General features: G+C 41.2%; 5 protein-coding genes across 5 annotated transcripts in view; 4 read left to right on the forward strand and 1 right to left on the reverse strand.

The window, feature by feature from the left end:
• The window catches only part of LOC127648099 (uncharacterized), a 259510-nt gene extending 250217 nt beyond the window's left edge, over positions 1-9293 (forward strand). Inside the window, exons 3-4 of the mRNA XM_052132711.1 lie at positions 6089-6434; positions 8116-9293. Of these exons, the coding sequence (XP_051988671.1) occupies positions 6089-6434; positions 8116-8443 (674 nt within the window). The 3' untranslated portion in view covers positions 8444-9293. The remainder of the gene's footprint in view (positions 1-6088; positions 6435-8115) is intronic.
• The window catches only part of LOC127648178 (histone H3), a 1095985-nt gene that overhangs the window by 1012175 nt on the left and 63445 nt on the right, over positions 1-20365 (reverse strand). The window lies entirely within an intron of this gene.
• On the forward strand, positions 1070-1766 carry LOC127648217 (histone H1-like). Its single transcript, XM_052132798.1, has one exon. The coding sequence runs from the start codon at positions 1152-1154 to the stop codon at positions 1764-1766; it is 615 nt and encodes a 204-aa protein (XP_051988758.1). The 5' UTR covers positions 1070-1151.
• Positions 2410-2796, forward strand: LOC127648432 (histone H2A). Its single transcript, XM_052133109.1, has one exon. It carries the CDS (start codon positions 2410-2412, stop codon positions 2794-2796), a length of 387 nt encoding a protein of 128 aa, XP_051989069.1.
• The window catches only part of LOC127648401 (histone H2A-like), a 374379-nt gene continuing 356539 nt past the window's right edge, over positions 2526-20365 (forward strand). Inside the window, exon 1 of the mRNA XM_052133076.1 lies at positions 2526-2653. The gene's annotated coding sequence lies outside the window, so the exon portion shown is untranslated. The remainder of the gene's footprint in view (positions 2654-20365) is intronic.

Here is a 20365-nt window from a genome sequence, read left to right on the forward strand (position 1 = left end):
CAGACATGGAGCCTGTGCTTCAAACTGTGTCTTTTCATGGAAGTCATGGCGTTTTCAAATGACACTGCGAATCGGCGACAGGTGTGAACACATTACAAGACATTTCACTATTGATGAATCCCCGACGACTCTGCATGGAATCCAAATTACGTTACACAACAGATTACATGCGAGAGGAGATACGAAAACAAATGCATGATCATACGTTATGCATTTCAGAATATAATGTTTATGTTTTAATCGCCTTTACATAATGTGTAAAGGCATCATAGGCCCTACATTGTATTGGTTACAATATGAAACAGTACCTCCTACTGAAATATCTACCTATTTGCTTGACTGTCAAAGAGCTAACATTGATTGTGTGAGTTGGTTGTGCCAGATCAGCAAAGAAAAATAACTAGATAACCATGATTGTTAATTAATAAATAATCAGTTTGTGAAAAGTGTCGTAATCAGTTAGTTACAATTAAACATGCCAACGAATCATTTGGATTTGTCCCGACAAGTTTATTGAACTATAATTATTTTAATTACTTAGCTTCATAGATTCAACGTCAGTATCTGATTTTAGACAAATGACAACAAACACACAAGAAGCAGCAGCTGAACACACATGAGTCACAAACAGACACGGAGCGTGTGCTTCAATCTGCCCAAAACAACTCCTGTATGAAACAGTCCACAAGTCCGTCAGTGATGCTCATTTCATTAAAGTCATTATCAAAGTGTGTGTTGAAAACACAGAAGACGCGTTCAATCAAATATAATCATTTCTGCATGAAAATCACATCCAAATCACACGCGGTCTTTTCCAATAGCTGGTGCGCGATGTGGATTTGAAGTTTAGACATAAAACAAAAAGTTTCCTGGTCGCGTGTTTTAGTCTCCAGATAAAGCGCAGAACTCCTGCTCTGTGTTCACATTGTTTTCAGTCCATTAAACTGTTTTATCGCTCCAGTTTTGCTCTAAATGTGAGAGGAGAAAACACAAGCGCGAGCGGCTCTCGGAGGCACACAGACGCTGTCACGAGCGGATTGAGTCTTTCAGGTTCTCATGAGGGTTTTAAGAGCGCAGCGCCGCTCAGTCGCTGTTCATTACTGCACTCAGTGCTCGTGTGTGTTTGTGAGATTACAGATCCGATCAGAGAGATGGCAGAAACCGCTCCAGCTGCAGCCGCCCCGCCGGCCAAATCGCCCAAGAAGAAATCTGCTGCCAAACCCAAGAAAACGGGTCCAAGCGTCGGTGATCTCATCGTCAAAACTGTGACCGCGTCCAAGGAGAGGAGCGGCGTGTCTCTTGCCGCCCTGAAGAAAGCTCTCGCCGCCGGTGGATACGATGTAGAGAAGAACAACTCCCGCGTCAAGATCGCCGTTAGGAGTCTGGTGACTAAAGGGACTCTGGTGCAGACCAAAGGGACCGGCGCCTCCGGCTCATTCAAGCTCAACAAGAAACAATCCGAGAGCACGAAGAAACCCGCCAAGAAAGCCGCTCCTAAAGCCAAGAAGGCCGCAGTCAAGAAACCCGCCGCTGCTAAGAAGCCCAAGAGTGCCGCGGCTAAGAAACCTGCCGCCAAGAAATCTCCCAAGAAGGCGAAGAAACCAGCAGCCGCTAAAAAGGCAACGAAGAGCCCCAAGAAGGCAAAGAAACCAGCAGCCGCCAAGAAAGCAGCCAAGAGCCCCAAAAAGGCCAAAGTTGTCAAACCCAAAACGGCAAAGGCTAAAGCAGCCAAGCCTAAGAAAGCAGCTCCCAAAAGAAGTAAATGATCTTCCGAGTTTCTCCCTCAAAACGGCTCTTTTAAGAGCCACCCACTATTTCATATAAAAGAGCAACACTTTTGTATTTTATATTTATTTTGTGATGTTTTATTAGATTGGTTGTGAGAGGACACAATCATTCCTGACTATGACTGTAATAAACCAAAAACAACCAAAAGCTTAAAGCTGCATATTCAGAAAATATCAAACGTGATATTCAGTGTAAGTTTCACCCGCCTGACAAGTTGAGTGTAAAATCAGTGTTTCATAAAACTAAAATGAAGGTAATTGCACCAACATCTTGCATCTGACAACATTATATATGAATAACTGCATCGATTGTGACTATATCACTGAAATATCAAATTTACTTCAGGTCAGATATATTTGAACATGTTATTATTATCGATATTGTCTTTTACATTAAACTGGATTTAAAACTCGTTCAGCTGGAAGTTTCTCATGAACACAGAATGTAGTGGAGAAAAAGAGGGAGGAGTTTAGAGTTCGGAGGGAAGTTCTGTGATTGGTTAGAATGTTTTACAGACTCCAGCCAATAGACGACTGACAGAATCCTTTAAATACTGTTGACAGCGTCATTTTGAATATTCTGTTTCTACGTTGAGTTAAAAATAGTTGATTTGAGTTGAAAATGAGCGGCAGAGGTAAAACGGGCGGTAAAGCGAGAGCGAAGGCTAAGACTCGCTCATCCAGGGCGGGACTGCAGTTCCCCGTCGGCCGTGTGCACAGACTGCTCCGCAAAGGAAACTACGCTGAGCGCGTCGGCGCCGGTGCTCCTGTGTATCTGGCCGCTGTGCTCGAGTATCTCACCGCTGAGATCCTGGAGTTGGCCGGAAACGCCGCTCGGGACAACAAGAAGACCCGTATCATTCCCCGTCACCTGCAGCTGGCAGTGCGGAACGACGAGGAGTTGAACAAACTCTTGGGTGGAGTGACCATCGCTCAGGGTGGGGTGCTGCCCAACATCCAGGCTGTGCTGCTGCCCAAGAAGACCGAGAAACCCGTGAAGACCAAGTAAACGGACTGAAGTCTGTCACTGAAACACAAAGGCTCTTTTAAGAGCCACACACTTGAACTATGAGAGAGTGAATTGGTCTTTTATTACACACTTGAATTACAGATGCTGTTTTCGGATCCGTGTAGTATGAATAATCAAGCAACATTGAATTAATTTATATATAGATTTCAACCCGATATATTTACAAATGTTTCCTGAGATTGAGTATCTCAATACAAGTGTCTTGGTATCCTGAATGATGATTTTCCTCACATTCAACTGTTGGCAGCGAAAAATATTTAAGCTGAAACTGGGTTTTTATTTTAGAAACAAGTCGTGTTTTTCATTTTAGGCCCAAAGGAGACTTGTTGATGCCACTTGTGTCAGTGCTGGACTATGGCGATGTTATTTATATACATGCATCCATTCAAAGCCTGAAACTGTTGGATACTGTTTACCATTGAGCTCTTGGGTTCATCACAAACTTTAGGGCCCTTACTCATCAATGCTCCTTGTCTGATCGGGTTGGTTGGTCTGCATTGTCCACCCGTAGACTTAATCATTGGTATAGTGTTATTTACAAGGCTATTCTTGGTCTGCTTCCCCCATACCTACAAACCTACATCAATAAAGTCACATGAAGATATTGTCTTCGTTTTGAGGACTTATTACTGCTAACTGTCCCTCAAGTCCGGACTAAACTGGGAAAAGGGGCGTTTAAGGATGCGGCCCCCTGCTGCAAAATGTCCTGAATCTCCAGGAGCCGGTTTCACTGGTTGCTTTTAAAGCACTTTTAAATGACATGGAGGCTGTAGATGTTATATTGTGTATATGTAGATATTTTATGACCTTGTAACTCACTATTTATTCCCATCGTACATATATATATATATATATATATATATATATATATATATATATATATATATATATATATATATATATATATTTAGGAATAATTGACGACGGGCCGTTGAATTATTAGAAAAATAATGCACACCCGGGGTGGTAATGCGGTCACGACGCGAAGCGGAGTAACATTTTACTAACATTTTAGAGTTAGTAACGGAGGTTTGAGCCACTGACAGCAGACTAATGCAGTTATTAGTGTAGTTATTAGAGAGACAGAGGTTGCAATAATGAGCCAGAAAATCATGTGCGTCATATTATTTAATTTATTTATTAATTCATACGTTATAATTCGAATTTATTTATTAAAATTAAACTGCACGTTTCCATTGATGGTGAAGTCAGACATCGAAAATGGCAGATCAAGCGCATTGGGCTGCATGTTAGCAGAGGTTTTTTCCCCTGGTGATCCTTGGCTTGATTTTCGTTTGTACTTTTGTTTCCTGAGAGGATCAAGCTCCATGTCTTTCTTTCTTTAGCGGAAGGTGCCCAGTAGCTTCTCAGGCTTGTTTCACACTTGTGCCCTGTGACAGACATGATCTGTCTGCTCTCCAGCCCTGCCTCTGACAGCATTTGAACTGCAGTGCTTCTTAATGAATGGTTGGTGTATCTTTTGGATAAGCCGACTGCCCCACTGATACGCGGAAGCATGTTTCCAAGATAGTTTACACCCATCGGTTCGTGGGAATACCAGCAATATCTCCCATCAAGCTCCTCCTGTGGGACTTTCAGTGGATGAAGGTAGAAGGATGTGGCATTAGGTGGGCATTTGGCGATGTACTTTCTGAAACTTTTAACAGGGCAAAGGGGGTCCCCTGTATTGGCAAACATGAATCCTCGGTAGCAGTCTTTGTTGGGATCGGTGGGCTTTTTGTGTTTTTTTGTTTCTGCTTTATAAGATAAGCAAATATATTCATCATCATTTTCGTCTTTTTTAATGACGAACGAATGCAAATTCCCGATTTCCTTCACGCCCCCTCCTTGCCAGGTTCAGCTGAATCTCAAACCAGACTTTGCGAACCAGCCCGGCTGCGGTGTCTGGTGACAGATACATAGAGTTGCGAATGCGCTCTATTTCAGCGGTCAAAATGGGAGGATGATGAGAACTGGAGTCTTTCCCAGCCTTGCGAAACTTTTTCAGGACGGCCTTGAATACGTCGTTGGATGATTTGAATTCTGTCTGTCCTATGATATTGTATTTGGATATATAGCGGTTCAGTCCAGCTCGTAGGGAGAGAAAACTTGACACTGAATACTCTGCGCCAGATGCGTTTCGGACAGTGGCATAGAAAGCCCGCAGCTGGGTATTTAAAGAGTCTGTCCCGTCTCTCTCTAGTTTGTCCACAGTATTTTTTGGCTTAAGCCAGTCGTTAAACACATTGACAGCCCAAGCTGTTGTTTTTTTTTTGTGTGTTTTCTTCATGTTTTTCGCCCTCGAGTCGGTCTAGCTGTTCTTCGCTAATTGTTTTATGTCTTTTGTTGTTGCCGGCTGCCTTTGATGTCCTCTTCCGTTTATTTGTTTTTTCATCTGGGCTATCCAATACTGCGGTCGCCCAGTTGTTAAAATTTTTATGTTCACCATAAATATTAAAATTTACTTCCGGAAAATCAAAATAGTCTGTCATTTTTTTTCTCTTGAAGTTGAAGTGGATTTGTCGCTGTCACTTCTTGTTATGAATTGTATCCTATTTTCCGTTATTACAGTTGACTACGCGAAGTGATATGGAACTGTAATGCGGTCAAGACCTGCCTGGAACTACTTTAGCCGTGCGTTTCCCTGAAAATAATTGCACACCTTAGAATGTTCTCAACCAATCAGAATCAAGCATTCAACACCCCTGTAGTATAAATGTATAAATATCTTTAACCAGAAAGAAAACTCATTTCCTGTTTTCCTATATAATGAAACTTCAGTACTACTAAAATCAGAACATTTTTGTCAACAGATAATGTGGTTGATAAATTATAAAGTTACAATATTAAACTTGATAACTCACACCTACCTAAAAATAATCAAAGATTTAACTTGCCTGAGACGTATAACCGTTCAGTAAAATTACATTTAGTTACATCTGACACTGCTATTACAAGTTTATGAATCGTTATCATGCTACATTCATAATTATTTAAAATAAATTATTTATAAGTACTCGAGTATAAAAGCTGGACAAAGAAACGTGATTTAATGCGCATTGAGGTAAACTGAACTAACGATTTTGAGCGGGAAACTGTCGCCTCTTGTTTGAAAAGTCGTGCCGCACAGTCATTGGTCAACTGTCATGCGTACACGTCCATATCAGCCAATCACACGCCTCTAAACCCTCACCACACTGGGCGCGTGATCGCACACGGCTTTAAATAGCAGCGGTGTGCCGTTGATCTTCATTTACTGTGTTGAACGGAGAACAGAATCTCGTTATCATGGCAAGAACCAAACAGACCGCTCGCAAGTCCACCGGTGGAAAAGCCCCGAGGAAGCAGCTCGCTACTAAAGCCGCCCGCAAGAGCGCCCCCGCCACCGGTGGAGTCAAGAAGCCTCATCGTTACAGGCCCGGTACCGTGGCGCTGAGAGAGATCCGCCGTTATCAGAAGTCCACTGAGCTGCTGATCCGCAAACTGCCTTTCCAGCGTCTAGTGAGAGAAATCGCTCAGGATTTCAAGACGGATCTGCGCTTCCAGAGCTCCGCCGTCATGGCCCTGCAGGAGTCCAGCGAGGCTTATTTGGTCGGTCTGTTCGAGGACACCAACTTGTGCGCAATCCACGCCAAGAGGGTCACCATCATGCCCAAAGACATCCAGCTGGCCCGCCGCATTCGCGGAGAGCGCGCTTAAAGCCACAGCGACGTCATTCACATCAGCCACAAAGGCTCTTTTAAGAGCCACTTCATTTACCCTCAAAGTCTTTTTTCCGATTTTTATTATCAGTAGATTTGCTCTAGTGTTAATTTCGTATATACATTCTGCTATGCAGCTATATAATGAAGCCTCAGTACTACTAAAATCGGACCATTTTTGTCACCCGAGAATGTGGTTGATAAATGGTATAAAATTACAATATTAAACTTGATACTTGATCTATAAAAACAAAGATTTAACTTGCCTGAGACGTTTAACCTTTCAGTAAAAGTACACCAGTACACAACATCTAAAGCAAAACCTGTTTTAACGTTTATATATATATATATATATTTTGGGGTTTTTACTGTCTCGGTGAATGAGACCCCTTCTTAAGGTCCTCCTCTCTTGACCTAGTCTAGCTCCACCTCTATGGATCTTGTGAAGTGCCACTCATTTCAAATAATTGCTGTTAATGTTAATGCAAGACCTTCGTCAGATCGAACTTGACCTAATGAGGAATTTTTATTTTTGATGCGCATAGATTAGCTCAAAGTAGCCATAAGACTTGCATAGAACTGGAGATGCTGGCATAGCTGATATTGCCTGAACTTTCTTTAACATTTTTCATGATTTTTCGGCCTTGTTTCTGTGACAAACGGCATGATCTGTGAACCCCTGCTTTTTATTCTTCCCCATCATATTAAGGCTGAATTTATCTCAATTAAATTAATTAATGTAATAGATGATGCTCCTAATATGCTATTTGCTTTTAAACGTGGGAACTGAGTTGCCCTTGTAGGTGTGATACAAAATAATGATAATTTTGGATGGACTCAGTCCACATCTTAATCAAATCACTGTCTTAATCAAATGGTAATAAGTAACCTGTCCAGTAGTCTCAAACCAGCCAAGTGTTAAAATAAAGAAAAAGCAAGGCAACCAATCCAGGAACATTTATTAGACTGGAAGTCTTACTTAATTTACAATGTATTAGTCACATACTTCACTGCCCTCAAGTGTTGCTGTTTTATTTCTGTTTCACCTTCATAGAAAATAGTCAATAAACAGGTCCCGCATTATCATGGCCAACAAGGCATCATCCTCGTTCATCCTTATGACCTGTGTTAAGTGAACTTTCCCAGCAAAGTGGGTTCGGTTCTCCTCCACAGAGTCACAGGCGAGCAGAATCCATTTGATCACCGCCAAGTCCTTTGTGCACAAAGGTATGACATTTCAATAATAATGTAATTATAATTATAGTGAAGTTTCTGTGATAAAAAAACATAACACAATACATGTAATTATAATACAAAAATATATCTTCTAGAGCAGTCACATGTAAGCAGAAAGTTGATCATATTGTATTATACCATGGTCAATCTAAATACTGTATTCTGATTGGCTGGAAGGAGGTGAGAAACAAATTCTCATCAAACTAACAAATTATTTTTAATTAAAAGCTTTGGTACGTCAGCGCTGTGAGAAGAAAAATACGTGACGTAATTTAGGCTCCACCTTCAGTGTGGTGTTTCTACTAGGTCCTGTAGGTCAATGTAAATTCAACCCGCAGATTTACTCATGTTCAATTGCTCGTCGTTTTACATTCACTATGTCTGGAAGAGGTAAAGGGGGAAAAGGACTCGGGAAAGGAGGCGCTAAGCGTCACCGCAAAGTGTTGCGTGATAACATCCAGGGAATCACCAAACCCGCCATCCGTCGTCTCGCTCGCCGCGGTGGTGTCAAGCGTATCTCCGGTCTGATCTACGAGGAGACTCGCGGTGTGTTGAAGGTGTTTCTGGAGAACGTGATCCGTGATGCCGTCACCTACACCGAACACGCCAAGAGAAAGACCGTCACTGCCATGGACGTTGTGTACGCGCTGAAACGACAGGGACGAACTCTGTACGGCTTCGGAGGATAAACGTCTTCATTCTCATCAGATAAACCCAACGGCTCTTTTAAGAGCCACACACACTCACACGAAGAGTCAATGTTTCAGCTGTCTTGGTGGTATCATTTTGTTTATATTTACACGATTAATATCAATATTATCGTAAGTTATGCAGAAAGAGTTTGTGCGCACTCGTTTTCTGATTGTATTTTTTTAAATTAAAAATGCATTTTCCTCTCTGCTCCGTTAACCTGCACCCCCACTCAGGGGCTCACAGCTGAAAATGACATACCTGAATTAAAATAAATATAGCTCCTGAGAACAGTGTACCACAGGCACAATTAAGGTCTCTTTGGAAAGAAGACATTTGGCACTCTACTAACAATAAATCAGAGTTGATAATGCTCAAACAAATAAAAAGTTATAAAAGTTGAAGTGCCTCGTAAATAATGTGAACTTCAAAAAATGTTTTATTATTTCATGTACAAATATATAAAAATAGACCTGGAGGAATCCAATTAGGTAAAGGATTGAAAGCCACAAGTCTCATCAGTTTATATTTCAAATTTGAGGAAGATATAATGAAAAATGGGGTTCCTGCAAGCTTTTTTCCAAGACTATATCAGTTCCCTTTCTCCCTACCCCTGCGCGAGGCACATCCCCAGAAATGACATCCCCAAACTAAATTAATTGTAGTTACTGAACAATTTGCTCTACATGCACAATTTAGACATATTTAAAAAGAAGACACTTTGGAGTTTATTACCCAAATGTAAAAGTTGAAAAAACTTACACAGACAAACATTTATAGAATTTAAAGTGTCTTGAAGATAATTTGTACTGCAAGTAACATTGCATCATTTTATGAAAAAATAAATGAAAACAAACCTGGATGAATCCAGTTAGGTAACTGATTGAAAGCCACAAGTCTCATCAGTTTATATTTCACATTTGAGGAAGATATTATGAAAAATGAGATTTCTGCAATATTTTTCCAAGACTATGTCCAGGTACCAAGAAGCCTCCTTGGATACCTCAAAAAGCAACCTAATGACCAAATGTTATGAAGGGTACTGCAAGCTATTTTAGTCATCATATACACTGTTCCATGCTTTTTCAATTATAAAATAATCCACACAGCTGTTGCATGGGAAAGAATGGAAAGATAATTAGCACCGCATGTCAAGTAAATAATTCTGTATAGTTTTTATGTGGCTGGCCATTCAATCAACAATCAAACTGATGGGCAGTCGTTTAGACAGCATTCATAAATCAACAATCAAACTGATGGGCAGTCGTTTAGACAGCATTCATACTAAGGTCGTCCATACAATCAAACTGATGGGCAGTCGTTTAGACAGCATTCATAAATCAACTATCAAACTGATGGGCAGTCGTTTAGACAGCATTCATAAATCAACAATCAAACTGATGGGCAGTCGTTTAGACAGCATTCATACTAAAGGTCGTCCATACAATCAAACTGATGGGCAGTCGTTTAGACAGCATTCATAAATCAACTATCAAACTGATGGGCAGTCGTTTAGACAGCGTTCATAAATCAACAATCAAACTGATGGGCAGTCGTTTAGACAGCATTCATAAATCAACAATCAAACTGATGGGCAGTCGTTTAGACAGCATTCATAAATCAACTATCAAACTGATGGGCAGTCGTTTAGACAGCATTCATAAATCAACTATCAAACTGATGGGCAGTCGTTTAGACAGCATTCATACTAAAGGTCGTCCATACAATCAAACTGATGGGCAGTCATTTAGACACGTATAATGTGTGCATGTTACATAGCAACTCACCGATGTAAAATCTTTTCCATCCTCAAGCATATCACCCTCGACGCTGTCTTCACTCTCCTCAATTTCGTCATCGCTGCTTCGAGTGATCGCAAATAAAACATCTTCAGCAGAAAAAAACTTCTTTTGACAATCCATTTGATGAGATAATCCGTCCAGTAAGTAAGACGCGAAAACAGATGTTGACTGGGGAACCGTCTTTTTACTATGGCTTGTTTGTTGTCAAATGACGGGGGTGTGGTCACAGCCTACGTCGCAGGTTAGCTCCTCAATAGAGAGTGGCTGATTCAAATAAATAAAAAAAACATCTTGTTCACGAGGAATTTAGACTTCCCGGGTATCGTTGGAATCATGCACTGCTTGGCTACATTTACTATCAGTCATATAATTTCAATTCTTTCATTGGCTTTCGTTGTAAAGACAAAATAATAGGATCAGCATATCATGACGTCAAAAAAAACTGACCGCAGTGTTTGGATATTTTGATCTATATATTGCCTATCTTTGTATTTGTGTGTGTGTGTGCGGTCTTAATTTGTTCATTACACTCTAAGCAACACACCCATATAACGTTCGGCTACCGGGAGTCTGTTTTTATGCATAATTTTATTGCATAACCAACAAGTATGATACTTCACCCTGAAGAAACTCGATGTAAACAAAGGAATAACCATCGATGTTACAACGTTATTGTTTCTTTGGACTAAAAATGCTCTATGGGATGTTATTCAGTGGACCCTCACCTTTCCATTCAATCTGGAACTTTTAGCAGTGGATGCGTGTGTGGCTCGTTATTACGACACTACTGGTATGTACTCCGTTTTTGATTACGTGTGTTTTGATCTGTACTGCTTACATAAATGCAAGAAATACATTCGTTATAAGCTTTTCATCGAAAAACAGAGCTCTATCATCGATGCTTGAGGCTTACACCTTTAAAATGATATATAGTTTGCCAAGATTAATGATGTTCTTTCACGTTAAATCTATTCATAAACATTAAACTTGTGGGGGAAAAAAACTCTTCCGTGCGCTGGCGCTCTGGCAAAGGTTAACAGGTTAAAAGCACATATTTCCAAATCGATTCCTTCCGGGAAACCGGTTGATATTTTCGGACTGTGTTTATTTCCTCGACCACTGAACTACTATCTATCAGCACTAAAACAAATTACAAAATGATTATTTAAATCACTCAATCAGACTCCACGTTAAATCCGTTTGTTCATCTGTATGAAGTAATCTCACAAGGCCTTCAACACATCTGCTTTTCCTGGCTAGTCTGCTGGTACTTTGGATTTAAACTAGGGATGATAATTCCAATACTGATGTGTTATCAAGAATATCGATCCTCAAATAAAAATAATGATTCTTTTATTGTTTATATAGTTTTTATTTTTAACTAGTGATCTTATTATTTAGATAACATGAATAGTAATGCATCTCATAAGCTTCAAAGTGGAAAAAATGCATTTTATAAGCAAATATTTACACCAGCACTAAACATGACATGTGTTTTAATGGACTTGTGTGATCATTTTTACAGGCTTATTTAAATTCAGAGGTGTTAAAACATTGCAGTGTTTCCCATAATTGACTAGACTATGGCGGCCTGCCACAGTCTAATTTGCCCCACCACGGTTTCTTAATGAACCGAAAAACTTGACAAATTTTTTTAGGGAAGTAACTTTAATCAGCCCTCTACATTGCGAGTAAATCACTCACATATGCGAGTACATTTCGCATTAAGAGACCAAAAAATGTCAGATCTCAGGGACATTCACACTCTCACACAGACTCTACTCCCACTGCAATCTGGGAATGATGGAGACAGAGCTGCACTTCCTCACACAATGCCCAAAATATGAAATAATCAGAAACTACTATTATCCCAAAATTATCAAAATATTTCCCCAATTTAATAATTGCACCCCAACTCAAAAACTCCCTTTTATTCTTGGCGAAAAAGCCGAATGTGCAGATATAGAAGCAAGATTTGTAGCATCCTGAGGGACAACCATAATTTACATTGTATTAATAAACATTGTACACAATAAACATTGATAATGTTTAATTTAGATAATATAGTTCATTGGTTGTATCAAGTTAACTTGATACATAAATCTTCATCATCATTTTTATTATCCGTTTTTCTTTAATGATTTTCAATTTTTTTCCTTTTATATTTGCTTGATCAAATCCTAATTCAATTGTTCAAAACGATTGTTGTTTTTTAAAAGCTTTGCCAAAACAAAAATGTACTTTTGTCATGCCATCCATCCATCATCTTCAACCGCTTATCTGAAGTCGGGTCGCGGGGGCAGCTGCTCCAGCAGGGGGCCCCAAACCTCCCTATCCTGAGCCACATTAACAAGCTCTGACTGGGGGACCCCGAGGCATTCCCAGGTCAGTTGGGAGATGTAATCTCTCCACCTAATCCTGGGTCTTCCCCGAGTCCTCCTCCCAGCTGGACGTGCCTGAAACACCTCCCTAGGGAGGCAGCCAGGGGGCATCCTTACCAGATGCCCAAACCACCTCAACTGGCCCCTTTCGACGCAAAGGAGCAGCGGCTCTACTCAGAGCTCCTCACGGAGAGAAGCCCATTTCGGCCGCTTGTACTCGTGACCTTTTGTCATGCCAATAAAGCAAATTGAATTGAGAGAGAGAGAGAGGGGAGCTTGAGGGTTTTTCACTCAGATATTTCAGATAATAGTAGGAACTGTCTGTTGTATTGATCAAGTTTATCTAGCTTTAATACAGCTCATGCCTACGTTGCTCATTTGAAAACTTCATGTTAGAACTAGCAACAGAGGATGCGCTGCTTTTAAGCACTTATTGGAGAAACAAGCTAGTGTGTGTTTGTCTATTTTCCTGTTATCTACAATAATATATGAAACAGAAAAGCCTGTGAGAAAGTATCAGATTTTTTTAAAATTATCTGCAGTTAAAAATAATGGAAAAGTGCCCTTGAAGTAGGCCTGACAATATTTATTTATTCATTCAATATGTATTTTTTAGGGTTTATTTATTTATTACCATTTCTATTTATTTATTCTGTTCATACATATTCTGTTCGACATCCATCGGTTCATGGGAGTACCAGTACTCTCTCCTGTCAAGCTCCTCCTGTGGGACTCTCAGTGGATGAAGGTAGAAGGATGTGGCATCAGGTGGGCAATTTGTGATGTACTTTTTAAACTTTTAACTGGGTAAAAGGGTCACCTAGATTGGAAAACATGAATCCTCTGTAGCTGTCTTTGTTGGGATCACTGGGCTTTTTGTGTTTTTTCGTTTCTGCATTATTAGACAAGCAAACGTATTCAACACCATCTTCGTCTTTTTATTGATGAATGAATGTTTTCTTAACTCTCGATTTCCTTCATGTCCCCTCCTCACCAGGTTCAGCTGAATGTCAAACCAGACCTTGCGAACCAGCCCGGCTGCGGTGTCTATTGACAGATCCGGAGGGTTATGAATGTGCTCTATTTCTTCAGTAGTGGAGATGGAAGGATGATGAGAGCTGACATCTTTCCCAGCCTTTCGAAACTTTTTGAGGACGACCTGAACACATCGTTAGATGATCTGAATTCCGTTTCCCAATGATGTTATATTTAGAAATGTAACAGTAGTCCAGCTCTTAGGGAGAGAAAACTTGACAATGAGTACTCTGTGCCTGTTGCACTTCTGGCAGGGTTTAGGGCGTTTGCCCCCTCTCTATCTACCTCTTCCACAGAAATATTTTTGGCTTTAAGCCAATCGTTAAAAACATGTACTGCCCGAGCTGCTGTTTTTTTTGTTTGTTTGTTACTTCATGTTTTTCACCCTCAAGCCTGTCTAGCTGTTCATCGCTGATTTTTTTATGTCGTTTGCTGTTGCCGGTTCCCTTTGATGTACTCTTTCGTTTGTAACTTTTTTCATCTGCATTGTCCAATTCAGCTGCTGTCCAGTTGTTGAAATTGTCATACTTTCCATAACTATTCAAAGTTATTTATGGAAAATCTATATTGTTTGTCATTTTGTTTGATGTTTGTTAACTTGGCAGATGTTTGATTTCAGTTAACTTGGCGGAGTAATATGGAACTGTTATTTAGTCAAAACCTGGAAATACTTCTTAGCCGTGCATTTCCTTGAAAAATATTGCACACCTTAGAATGTCCGTCAACCAAACAGAATAAATTTGAGTATGAACACTTAGTTGTCCATTTGTTTCTTATAATTGCAGTGGAAACTAGTTTAGTAAGAACAAATGTTTAATTGCAGATTTCTATTGAAATTCTCTTAGAACAGGTATATTGCTCAAAACCCATGTTAAGACAGACAAGTGTTTCATGCACGTGCAATTCAGTGGGGACAGGTGTTTCATGCACGTGTAATTCAGTGGGGACAGGTGTTTCATGCACGTGTAATTCAGTGGGGACAGGTGTTTCATGCACGTGTAATTCAGTGGGGACAGGTGTTTCATGCACGTGTAATTCAGTGGGGACAGGTGTTTCATGCACGTGTAATTCAGTGGGGACAGGTGTTTCATGCACGTGTAATTCAGTGGGGACAGGTGTTTCATGCACGTGTAATTCAGTGGGGACAGGTGTTTCATGCGTGTAATTCAGTGGGGACAGGTGTTTCATGCACGTGCAATTCAGTGGGGACAGGTGTTTCATGCACGTGTAATTCAGTGGGGACAGGTGTTTCATGCACGTGTAATTCAGTGGGGACAGGTATAGTGCTCGAAACCCCTGTAAAGACAGACAAGTGTTTCATGCACTTGCAATTCAGTGGGGACAGGTATAGTGCTCGAAACCCCTGTAAAGACAGACAAGTGTTTCATGCACGTGCAATTCAGTGGGGACAGGTGTTTCATGCACGTGTAATTCAGTGGGGACAGGTGTTTCATGCACGTGTAATTCAGTGGGGACAGGTATAGTGCTCGAAACCCCTGTAAAGACAGACAAGTGTTTCATGCATGTGCAATTCAGTGGGGACAGGTATATCGCTTTAAACCCCTGTAACCGCGGATCTTTATGTATTCCATGAATTCAGATGGTTTACATTGCACTAGTGTATTATATTTTACCGTGTGATTTTGAATTAATCTACTTTGCCAAACTGTCATATAAAATTTCAACATCTGTTTCTATTAGCGGCAAAAAATGAAAATAAATCAACCGTTAGTGATGTGGGTTATCCTCATTCACTTTTAGTGCGCATGATCGGTGACCTATGCAAATTTTGAATTAGGAGAACGCCTACACTAACCCCTGGAAAAAAGTGACTGCCTGTTCTTAAAGCTTTCCGTAAAGCATTGTCGCATAATATGACGTTTACCTGCATTGATCCAAGAAGCAGCCTTCAAATTTGTACACAGAAGTGTTAAAAAGCCGTGAACTTCGATTTGATTTTGTTACATTTTGTTGATGTTCAAACCTTGTTTGTTTACGAAACTGTCACTGCGGACGTCACAAGAGCAGCTCTCGTGAGAGACATATTTTGATCATTCAAATATAATTTGACTGTTATTCATGTTTTTGAAGCCTGAAAAGGAAACCATACCCTTATTTTATTATATGCAACCCAGTCTCATATAAAAACGTACCCTGACTACATTGGTCCAAAGTGCAAAACGTAGAGGGGTTACAATAATGGCCCTTGAATTGTATGACTGTAACATTTTTTTTGCCTATTCGTTTGTGTCCAAAACACGTGACTTTCAAGATTCCGGCCGTGAGAACAAAAAACATGGTGGATATTTCTCTCATTTTTAGTGAAAAAATCAATAATTTGAGTTAGTTTCTGCATAAAAATAAGTTTTGATTACATTTCTAGTGAGAAATATATATTATATTTGAATAATATTCACTCAGTGAATGTACATAAGCACTCGCTTGCTCGTTGTAGTGAAGATTTTTCAGAGCTCACCAGAATACTGTGAATCTGAAACGTTTCGGTTGCTATGGACTAGGGCTGCAACAACGAATCGATAAAATTTCATTATTAAAAGAGTTGGCAACGAATTTCATTATCGATTCGTTGTGGCACGCAATTATTACGCCAGTCAATAATTCGCAGAGACGTTTGATTATAAATTAAAATAAGTTGAGTTGAGTGGGGAGCGGAGCATCTATGAGGCGCCGGACTGGACAAAAGCGAAGCGAACTGCGCGAGAGAGACCGAGTGTGTCCGAGATCGCGTGAAAGAGACCGAGTGTGTCTGCGGTAAATTGCTACATAGCTACTACATAGTAGGCTATATATTACTAAATACCTTACACATCATAGGAGGTGGTCAATCCATTGTATTTGTTTTTTTTATATTATTTTATTTTATATTGTATTTATATTTTATATACATTGTATTTATAATTAATATTAGGATAGACTAGAGATATTATCTTCTGTTATAATTATTATTATTGCTATTATTATTATTATTACCTATTATCCATGCGTGAGACTTGTCATTTTTGTGCATTTGCTTGTCAAATAATGTCAAACATTTTGTTAAAGATTATAACATCTTTGACAAAAAAATAAATAAAACACAAGTTTGCGAGTGTAGTGTAGAGAACAAGTTCAAACAAATTCTGTTAAGTTTTCTGATTTGTATTTTACTTTATTTTTTATAAATTATTTATTGTTCTGACTGCTTAGGTCCCTTTAAACAAAAATATACATCTTTTTGTGCACTTTATTTTGAAAAAGCCTATATATTTACACATTTATTCATTTAGCTGACGCTTTTATCCAAAGCGACTTACAATTGTTATATATGTCAGAGGTCGCATGCCTCTGGAGCAACTAGGGGTTAAGTGTCTTGCTCAGGGACACATTGGTGTCTCACAGTGGATTCGAACCCGGGTCTCTCACACCAAAGGCATGTATGTTATCCATTACGCATACAAATTAATGCTTTTTTGTTTTTTGTTGTTTTTTTAATCCGATTCATCGATTAATAATCGACAGATTAATCGATTATTAAAATAATCGTTAGTTGCAGCCCTACGACGCTGCTATTGCCTAGCATAGCTGTGGCCCCAGATTCCACATAAGACTCTCCCTTGCGATTTCGCTCAGTCTGATGGATCAAACCCCCGCCCACTACATGCGTTGCGTCTGAGGTTGATTTGCTGATCAACACATTATTCCGTGGCAGCGGGAGAAACTAATGTTGACAAAGTGACGAGTTACGATCGGTCTGCAGTGTTTAATTTTGAAATCTACCGGATCTTCTGTGCATTTAACTTCCTGTGTGGTGCGATCTCATTGATGGGTTTTGACGCATCATGGCCCCACGAAGAAGAAGAAGAAGTCCTTTTAGCTTGCTTGTTGGTATTACTCCTCGATCATGATCTATCTATCTGTCTATCTATCTATCTATCTATCTATCTATCTATCTATCTATGTAAGTATGTATGTATGTATCTATGTATGTGTGAAGGAGAGAGATGAGCTGTCAAGCTTTTACAAACACAGCATGTGTTCTCTGGTTTGCTACAAAGTGGGAGTCTTTCAGGCTTTAGAATTTGTTTTAATATACTGTATAACAACATACACATAGCTTATGGAACAAAACAATGGGATTGAACATTTCCTTAATTCGTGGTGTTCTCCTCTGTCACCCACTCTGGCGGCCAAGTTTTCCCACTGTAATAAAAAGAGAATGTTATTAATTTAGGTCTTGACATCAGCCATGAATTAAAAACAACAACATTCAAAACAAACATGACAAGGTTAAGGGTAAGTGATAAACAGCAAGCCACCCCTTCATTCAGTAGGTTTGTAAACTTACAGTAACCTGATAACAGTAAATTACCTGCCTATGGTAATATTTTGGTTAAGGTTTGAATATGCATTACCTACGGTGTAGCCATTTATTTGAAATCATATACCTCTGCTCTGAAGGTATCCATTGTAAAAGACCTCTGCAATTTGCTGCACAATAATAGTCTTGAAAACTTGGTCATGAAAGACCTCCCAAGTCTTTGGACTTTTGTAAATGCCTTTAACCAATGTGTTACTTTAGCATCACAATGTCAACATCTAATCAAAATTCATTGTAAAGAAAAAGGAAATCCTTGCTCAGAATAAATTGGTGATTATGTCCAACATATGTCTCTCCATTATGGCAGTCAGGTTTATCTGCCGTAAGCACCACATAACTGATAAAATACACAAACACTGTAAAACTTGAACTAAAAGCTCAGTGCCAAAAACTGTCCGCCCTCTTACGGGCCTGATGTGATAGCACATTTTGATAAATGAAACTCAGTCTCAGTTATTTGCTTTGCGTAGTAGATCTCCGTTCCCTTGCGCTGCTTAGCGTGTATGTTTAAACTTTAGGCAGCATGCAACATCATAATTTAGTTTTGATTCTAAACAATTAATCCATCCAGTTAATCTCATGGTACCCACATGCACCAAATTATAATTCATTTAGATTTGAGCAAGAGTTTTGCACAAAATAAATTAAAGGCAAGCTACATATAGATGGCTATCCCAAATACAACCCGTTCAGTTAAGTGGCTGAAGCAATTATGGATGTTAAATGGACTTGCACTTATATAGTGCTTTTATACTTTCTGGGACCACTCAAAGCACTTTTACAATGTTCATCACTACCACCCTTATACACACACATTCATACAGCACTGTTTGCAGACAGGCTTTGGAGATTGGATTCCCACGTATTCACACACCCAATGACACACTGGGGGGAAAGTGTGGGTTCAGTGTCTTGCCCAAGGACACTTCGACACTGAGCCACAGCCGCCCAAATTATCCTTAATTTTGTATCATTTGTCAACGCAGTGCAGCAACTGCAGACCTTGAGCGGGCTAGCTAGCGAGCTCATTGGTTGCTCTGCGGCAACTGCTGCAGCCTATAGATCTAACTTGGCTTAACTCAGGCCCAATGAGAGGCGCTCACGCTTATTGCATCAAAGCCCGCCAAAATGGGCGTGGCTAGAGTGCATATAAGCGTAGTTCGTAGGCTGGAACCCTGATTTTCATCTCTTCAGCAGCTCTCGGATTCTGAACTGGAAGCCGCCGCTCGAGGGGCATCTAGCAAGCTTGGACAGCGCGAAGAAGCCGGCCGCCTCCGCCACCTTCAGCCATCCTGCGAAGCTACGCCATCCGGCGACGTATCCTTTTTAGAGCAAGCTAGTTCTTAACGAACTTCACAAAAGAGTAACGAAGCGCTCTTTTAAGATGCCTCGCACCACTTGGCGCTTCATGCCGCGCCCTCTCAGCCGGAGACCGCCACATCATCTGGCGCCTCTGCCTGGGACTGGGGCATGCAGAGCTCGCCGCTGAAGGCGGATGCGACCTCGCAGGAGCTCGACGTCGACCCCGCGGCTCGACTGCGCCAGAACCGGCCGCCGCCTGCTCGCCACAGGAAAAAGCCGCCCCAAAGGCTGCCAGAACCGTGATAGAAGCGACTGCCTCGCCGAGCCTCTCCTCGAAGCATCGCTCACCCTCCCCGCCTCGGACGCGCAGTTGCCGCCAGCGTCGCGACTGCGCCATCTCGGAGGATCGAGGCGGAGGATAAGGGCTGTTCCATCATGGCTTCGACAGCGAGGAGTGGTCAGGCTCCCACGCCCTCCTCGCCCAGGAATCCAGCAGGACCCGCCGAGTCGGCGGAACTAACACGCCTCACACAGGCCGCCGACCGGCTCGAGTGGTCACCGCCTGAGCAGGCTCCAACAGACTCGACGCTGCTTTCAGAGCCGCCGCCAGCACCTGCCCGGCCGCCCCTTCCTGCCGAACTCCGCACGCAAGGGCTACTCCTCCATCCCCCGGTCGAGGATTCGGTAGCAGCACACCTTTGCCCGCCTCCGCGAGATGGCGGTCTAAGCCAGTGCTCCCGCCTAAGGCCTGCAGAGCTGACTTCCGCCTATGTTGGCCGCGCTTATTCCGCCGCCAAGCCGCGATCTGCTCTGCACTCCATGGCCGCCTTACAGATCCTCCAAGCGGACCTTCTTCGGGAGTGGGATGAGAAAGGCAGGCACCCAGAGGCTGTTACAGATCTAAGAAGCGCGACGGACCTCGCCTTCAAGGCCACCAAAGCTGCAGCCCAAGCTCTAGGGAAGTGCATGGCCTCGCTGACTGTGACCGAGAGACACCTGTGGCTAACGCTAGCCGACATGGGA

Source organism: Xyrauchen texanus, chromosome 1, assembly GCF_025860055.1.
Source record: "Xyrauchen texanus isolate HMW12.3.18 chromosome 1, RBS_HiC_50CHRs, whole genome shotgun sequence".
NCBI classification, from domain to species: Eukaryota; Metazoa; Chordata; class Actinopteri; order Cypriniformes; family Catostomidae; genus Xyrauchen; species Xyrauchen texanus.

Bases quoted from the DNA above. Each gene is read 5' to 3' on its own strand.
- LOC127648217 (XM_052132798.1), top strand. From the start codon at position 1,152: ATGGCAGAAACCGCTCCAGCTGCAGCCGCCCCGCCGGCCAAATCGCCC.
- LOC127648432 (XM_052133109.1), top strand. From the start codon at position 2,410: ATGAGCGGCAGAGGTAAAACGGGCGGTAAAGCGAGAGCGAAGGCTAAG.